We start from the raw sequence: 6,255 nt of genomic DNA, 5'->3' as shown, positions 1-6,255 counted from the left end.
TATTTGAATGGGAGCCACCAAAGCTCAAAATAATCCATTGCCCCTAGCAGAGGAATTTTGTGACAATCCTATAGCATGTGGTTGATTCCACATACTCTGCAGTATTCAATGATGTGGAATTGTGAGATCATTCAGAATTCCTAAATTGCATGTAAACAGGACTTTCATGTCGTTAGAGAGAGCCGGCATAGGAAGTTTGAATTTGATGCACAATGAAACTGTTAGATATACCATTTATTTTCTTATACTTCCTCCACAGAAGCTAAAATTGAGCAACAGCTATCAAAAATACATCATAATGTTAAGAGACTTCAGTGCCAGTTAAAAGATGTAAAGCCTACTCCAGAATGTAAGTTTTGTTGATGAACTTTAAAATACTTTTTTAAACAAAACGTTCATATACTCAGTTAATTGTAACAGGATGTGTAACTGCAGATTCAAGATGTCTTTTCTCTACTCTGTCTTTCCTTCTCTAAAACTTCAAGGGCAGGGGAGTGCAAAGAAAGAGCTGAGGCTCCCAGAAGTCACTGGGACTATTTTTTCTTGGAATAGGCGTGAGTTTCTGTAGGCTGTTGGAATGTGGCACTTCCTGTGCTAGCGTCCTTGTCATTCTTTTTGAGTTATAATAAACAATTAAGTTTAATTGATATACCTTTGGAACTTGGATATAGCATTATATCTCTCTGCCATCTGAGATAGGGCATTAAACAGACACAAAGGCAGGTTACATTTAAGCAAACCAGATTGCTGTTAAAAAGTGGAATGTTTTATAGAGAATGAATGAAGCACATTCAGCATTGAATTCCTTGAACACCTGGAGTGTTGGTAATGGGAAAGCTGTTCACCCATAGCTTACCAGCTCTAATGTAACACAGACTGGAGATAGAAATCTCTTACCAGCTGGAGGCTTTATGATGCTTATGTTACATATGTTAATCTTACTCACTTTTTATCTACAAGTATCTGTCACAAAATCAAGTTGCTGTCTCTGGAGAACTGTCAACAGGGCTTCCAAGGCACGAATGAACATAGAAACTAAACTAAGGCCTTATTTGGATGATGAATTGTATCAACTTAATCAGCTTGTTTTTACACCATATCCTGCCTTTGATCTCAGGGTAATTTCTGTGTTCTTTTAAATCCAGTGGCTGCCTAATATAATATGCATAAGCAGTCCAGGTGTAGGGAACCAGAATTTTTCTCTGCCTCTTGCTGGATGCCCTAATACCAATTCTGTATCCCTCTTTTTCTGCTCTTGTTCTGACCCCATTCTTGGCTGGCTCTGCCTGTTTTCCAGGTTGCTGATTTAGGAGATGTGGGCTTGAACCCCCTTAGACTTTGCGGGGTGGGGAGCTATGACCCAGGTAATCAGTTTCCTGTGAGTGCTTTAATAGGCTATTACACATCAGGTAGTTACACTGCCATTATAAGGCACCTGAGACTGGAATCCAAGTGGCTGAAGGCATCTAATGTGTCACCTGAATCGGGCACCTAAACTCTAAAAGTATAGAGTTTTAGAGCGCTTTCTGTGCTTAGTGTTTCATATAGGTCTTCCTGTTGTCTCACCTACTTGGTGTCTAGGCCCTCTTAATCATCTCTTGGAGTCATCTAATTTCCCCTCAGTAATTTGTATAGGGTGCTTCAGCACACATTCCCATTTCCTTAGATCACTGTCTTAGTACCAGGATCATTTTGTAATTGTTACTGTTGCTGAATCCAAAATTGTAAGTGCCTAACAGACCAATTTGAGTTTTGTTTTATTTTATTTTTTTTTTGCTAAACCTGACATATACCTATCTTCAGTATCTGGTGGAGAAGGGTGAAGACAAATAAAAACGTACATATTCATCAGAACAGCATGCTCTGTCAATACTGATAAAGAATTCCTTCATATCAGCAGTAGTTTGTTAATTCATTATTTTAGTTGCATTTGAGGAAATTGGGTTACCCGTTTCAGTATTTGTCTCTAATTCAAAAAAAGCTAATTCTAATCCACAGGAAGGTGTGGAAGGCACTCTCTGAATTGAACTACAGGTTTCCCTCGACTTATGCAGTACATGCATTCCCGGAGAGTGGCGCATAAATCGAATTCGCATAAAGTGGACCTACTTTACAGTGTAACAAATAGGGATAGGTTCCCATGGTAGTGAAGGAGAGAGTGAGGCTAGGAGTGGGGAACAAGTGCAGGGAGGGGTACTGCTTCTGGGACTGCACAAGGCAGCAAAGCAGAGGGAATAGAGCAGCACTCACCCCAGCCCTGGATGCAGCCGCCCCAGGAGTGGCCGACACCAGTTGCCTGTAACCCCTGGGCTGCACTGTGGCCCCAACTCCCCAGGGCTCTGCCTGTCCCCACTCACCCCATCTCCTGCTGCAGCAGCCCTGGGAACGGCCAATGCTTGCTGCTTGTAGCTTCTGGGCTGCATCATGACCTGGTGCAGGCAGCTGGTGTTAGCTGCTCCAGCATGGGCTGGGGTGACTGCGAACAAGTGGAGCCCTGGGCAGTGCGGGGCACAGTACTTACCACAGCCCCAGCTGCAGCTGCCTGTAGCTACTGGGCTACACCGTGTCCTGGTGGGGAGCTGCTGACACCAACTGCCCACAGCTCCAGCGGCAGCTGCCTGGGGTGAGTACAGGGGGCTGCTGGGGCCAGCTGCCCACACCAGGACACGGTGCAGTCCAGCAGCTACAGGCAGCTGGCATTGGCCACTCCTGGGGCTGCTGCAGCAGGAGCTGGGGTGAGTGGGGACAGGCAGAGCCCTGGGAGGTTCGGGGCACAGTGCAGCCCAGCAGCTACAGGCAGCTGGTGTCAGTCGCTCCTGAGGCCGCTGCAGCTGGGGCTGGGGTGACTGCCGCATCCCATACCACCCGGGGCTCCGCTTGTCCGCACTTGCCCCAGCCTGTGCTGGAGCAGCCCTGGGAGCAGCCTACACCAGCTGCCTGTACCAGGACAGCGCAGCCCAGGAGCAGAGGTGCAGACAAGTGGAGTTCAGGTGCGGGGGGGACAGGCAGAGCATGGTGCAGCCCAGTGGCTTCAGGCAGCTGGTGCCGGCCGCTCCCAGGGCAGCTGCAGCTGGAGCTGGGATGAGTGGGGCTGTGGCCCTTTCTCCTCCCCCCACAGACTTACCTGCTTGGGGCGGGGGGGTCTATACCGATCGCATAAGAGCGAATTTATCTCGCATATAACGAATTATGGATCTAAATATGCTTATCTCATAAGAGCAAATTTGTATATAAAGAACCTGCATAAATCAAGGGAAACCTGTACAGGGAAAGTGATACTTGCTTCTTTTTTTGCTTTTTGTAGTTGTTGAAAAGCTCCGAGAAATGATGGAAGAAGTTGAAAATGCAATAAATGCTTTTAAAGGAGAGCAGAGACAAATGTATGTTTCTACATGCTTCATTTCATAAATGGCATGCTTTTATAAGCTTGATATAACTGAAAATAGGTTGCACAAGGCTAAAAGTGGTAAAATTTAAATATATTAACATAGTTTCATCCTATCTGTGAGAGGGGAAGTAAAAGCCCCTCTAGGGTGTCCCAGACCCACAGGGGTCCAAAGGAGCAGCGGCTGAGAAGAAACGCCAACGCAGGCTCTGCAATTCCGGAGCTGCCTGAGCCTGCATATTGGCAATTGGTGGGGGCCGACTTCGGGGAGGCTTGGGCTGCTCAAAAGGCATCTGAAAACAGAGCTGGCCGGCCAGCAGGGGAAGAGTGGGACACCAGCTGGGAGATGCCAGCTGCAGAGCTGGGAAACACAAGCCCTGAGTGTGGGGGAGTGGAGCAGAGCATCTGCCAGAAGACTCTGGCAGAGGATAAGGAACACAAGCCTCGGGGACCAAGGAACACCTGGGAAGGACACTGGTGCCCCGTTAGGGAACTCGGGTTTGGTTCCAGCTCCCTGCTGGCTGGGGATGGCAGCAGGGAGCTGCTAGCCCTCTTGAACAGCTCAGCAAAGGACAAGGCACAGCCCTGCATGGGAATTACAAGCCTCACCTGTTCGTGAAGAATAGGAGATTGGCTACAGGTCATCTGGGACCTCAGGGCAATTGCACGAGGGAGCCTGACCAGGGTGGGGCACAGGGCGGCTGCCTGTCCCCACAACTACTAGGGGGGAAGGAATGGACGAGTTCCCCTTCTTCTTCTCCCCCACCCCTCCCCGAGTGACCAAGCGGGCACTGGGAGACAGGATCCCAGAGGCCTGCTGGCGGAGGCCAGACACTTTCTGTTGGGTTCATTTTTAGTTACAGGTAGCCCCAAGCTGGGGAAGGTTTAATTGCCCAAGCTGGCCTGAAGTTGAGGGACCAGCCGTAGGGAAGATTGCGTTGGCTGGGAAGACCCAACCCGTTCTGAGGCAGTGTGGATGAGACAAGATCATCCAGGTGAAGAACTGCAGGATGCAGCATTTGCCCAAGGCCATGGATGTGGTGAGGGTGTGTTAAAGGAGAGGTTTGGAGCCCCACGAAGAAAGACTGGGGTCAAGACCTCCTTGCTTTGGGGCCACCTGCAGGGAACTGCCTCCCCAATAAAGAACATCAAGGATGTGGCAGATGAGTAGGAGCAGCACCTGAACCATCTGCGTGGCACCAGAGCCTGATCTCACCCTGACGTCGCTTGGGAGCAAGGCACCTAGCAAGAAAGGGCCGAAGCCCTACAACACCTACAAGCGACACTATCCTATAAATCATATTCCTGTTCCTTTTTTCCATCCTGTTTCTCTAATTTTTTTATAATTTATGTGGTAAGTAAAGACATATTGAAAACATTTTTAAAATTAGATTTTATTTAGGGAAAGATTAATGTCATATCTCTAAGTGTATGTGGTGATACTACATAGTAGCCATAAAGGCATTTCAGTGTGGAGTTCTACATGATATTCATCTAATTTTTGAAGGTATGTCATTTTCTTTTGTTGCGTCTCTGGCACTACAACAGGAAAGAATTACTGTTCTAAGTGCCCTAACTGTATGTGTTCCACCTCTATTTCTTTTGATCCTTAACTCTGAATTTCAGGGGCTTATAGTGTTTCAGTAAAGTCCCTCCATAATGTATTTTAACCTAAATTACTTATGTATCTGCATTGTCTTAAAAGTAGATTTTTGTCTGGGAATTAAGAAAATCCAGAGATTATTTCCTATGGATGCATGGATGATGGGGGGTTTTTATTTTAATTTTATCTTGCTTTTTAGATATGAAGAACTTCTGAAGGAGGAGAAGATTGCTACTAATGAGCTCAGTGCATTAGAGAAAAAAATTGAGATGTGGGCATTGGGTAGCACAGCAGCAGAAAGGGTTTTCCAATTGCCATCAGGTAAGATTTCAGTGGATAAAACGCTACAAAATCATCTGCCTGAAGAAGTAGTAGAATTTGAAAAATTCCTTCAGCGATCAGGAGGACGACAAGGAGGCTGGGATGATTATGATCATCAACTCTTTTTGCAAATATGGACAAAACATAAAGGAAAGGCATCCTACATAGATGAAGTTCTTGAATGTCTCTCTGGAAGAACGAAAGAGGATATTCTACAGCATGAGGAATGGTATCAAGAATTCCAGATATTACAAGAAAGAAAAAAAGAGGTAAGAGAATTTTGAATACTTTTTAAAATGTTTTTAGCTTTTAAAAATACAGACCTACCTGCTTCTGTCTGCTTCCCTAGCTGTTACAGCAGATGCAGCATTTTTCCCACAGATGGTAAACAAAACAGGTTCTCTAGTACTTCACTCTGCAAATGCTGTTTTAAAGACGATGCTCTTGGCACATGTTGTAGTGATGTATTTATTGGCCAAATATATATTTAATGTATTATTATCATTGATCATAGTTCTAGTAGTCCAAAATACCAAACAAGAATGGGAATCCATTGTGCTAGGCACTGTACAAATTGTAGAGTACATTGTACTAGGGACATGAAAGGTTAAACGTTTAGACATTTAAATGATAAGTATATTTATACTGATAATGCATTACCATTAACGTTTAGCATGGGGTGCAGTCCAGCAGGGAAGGGAAGTGGTACGGTGCCTCGGGGACAGGAAGACGGCTGGGAGGGCAGGAGGCAGGGAAGAGGGGTGAGGGGGAAGCAATACCCATAGCCTGTGAGATTAAAGAGGAAAACAGTGGGCGGCCTAATGACTTATCAGTTATGCAATTAGCTACATGTTCAGGGGTGCTCCCTCCCAGTGTGCCAGCAACTGCAGTGGGCTGGGGAAGCCCTTTGCCTGCTGTGCTGCCCACAGCTTCATGTGCACTGTGT

At 46.1% G+C, this 6,255-nt stretch overlaps 1 protein-coding gene across 2 annotated transcripts in view; it reads left to right on the top strand.

Moving 5' to 3' along the window:
• The window catches only part of CCDC112 (coiled-coil domain containing 112), a 55,116-nt gene that overhangs the window by 32,746 nt on the left and 16,115 nt on the right, over positions 1-6,255 (top strand). For both annotated transcript variants that reach the window (XM_019516979.1, XM_019516980.1), the window contains 3 exons: positions 260-349; positions 3,305-3,380; positions 5,188-5,578. In XM_019516979.1, the coding sequence (XP_019372524.1) occupies positions 260-349; positions 3,305-3,380; positions 5,188-5,578 (557 nt within the window). The remainder of the gene's footprint in view (positions 1-259; positions 350-3,304; positions 3,381-5,187; positions 5,579-6,255) is intronic.

The sequence above is a fragment of the Gavialis gangeticus genome, unplaced genomic scaffold, assembly GCF_001723915.1.
Source record: "Gavialis gangeticus isolate Ggan-Ray unplaced genomic scaffold, GavGan_comp1, whole genome shotgun sequence".
Classification (NCBI taxonomy): domain Eukaryota; kingdom Metazoa; phylum Chordata; order Crocodylia; family Gavialidae; genus Gavialis; species Gavialis gangeticus.
The sequence above is the reverse complement of the archived record's forward strand: the minus strand, read 5'-3'. Positions and strand labels throughout refer to the sequence as shown.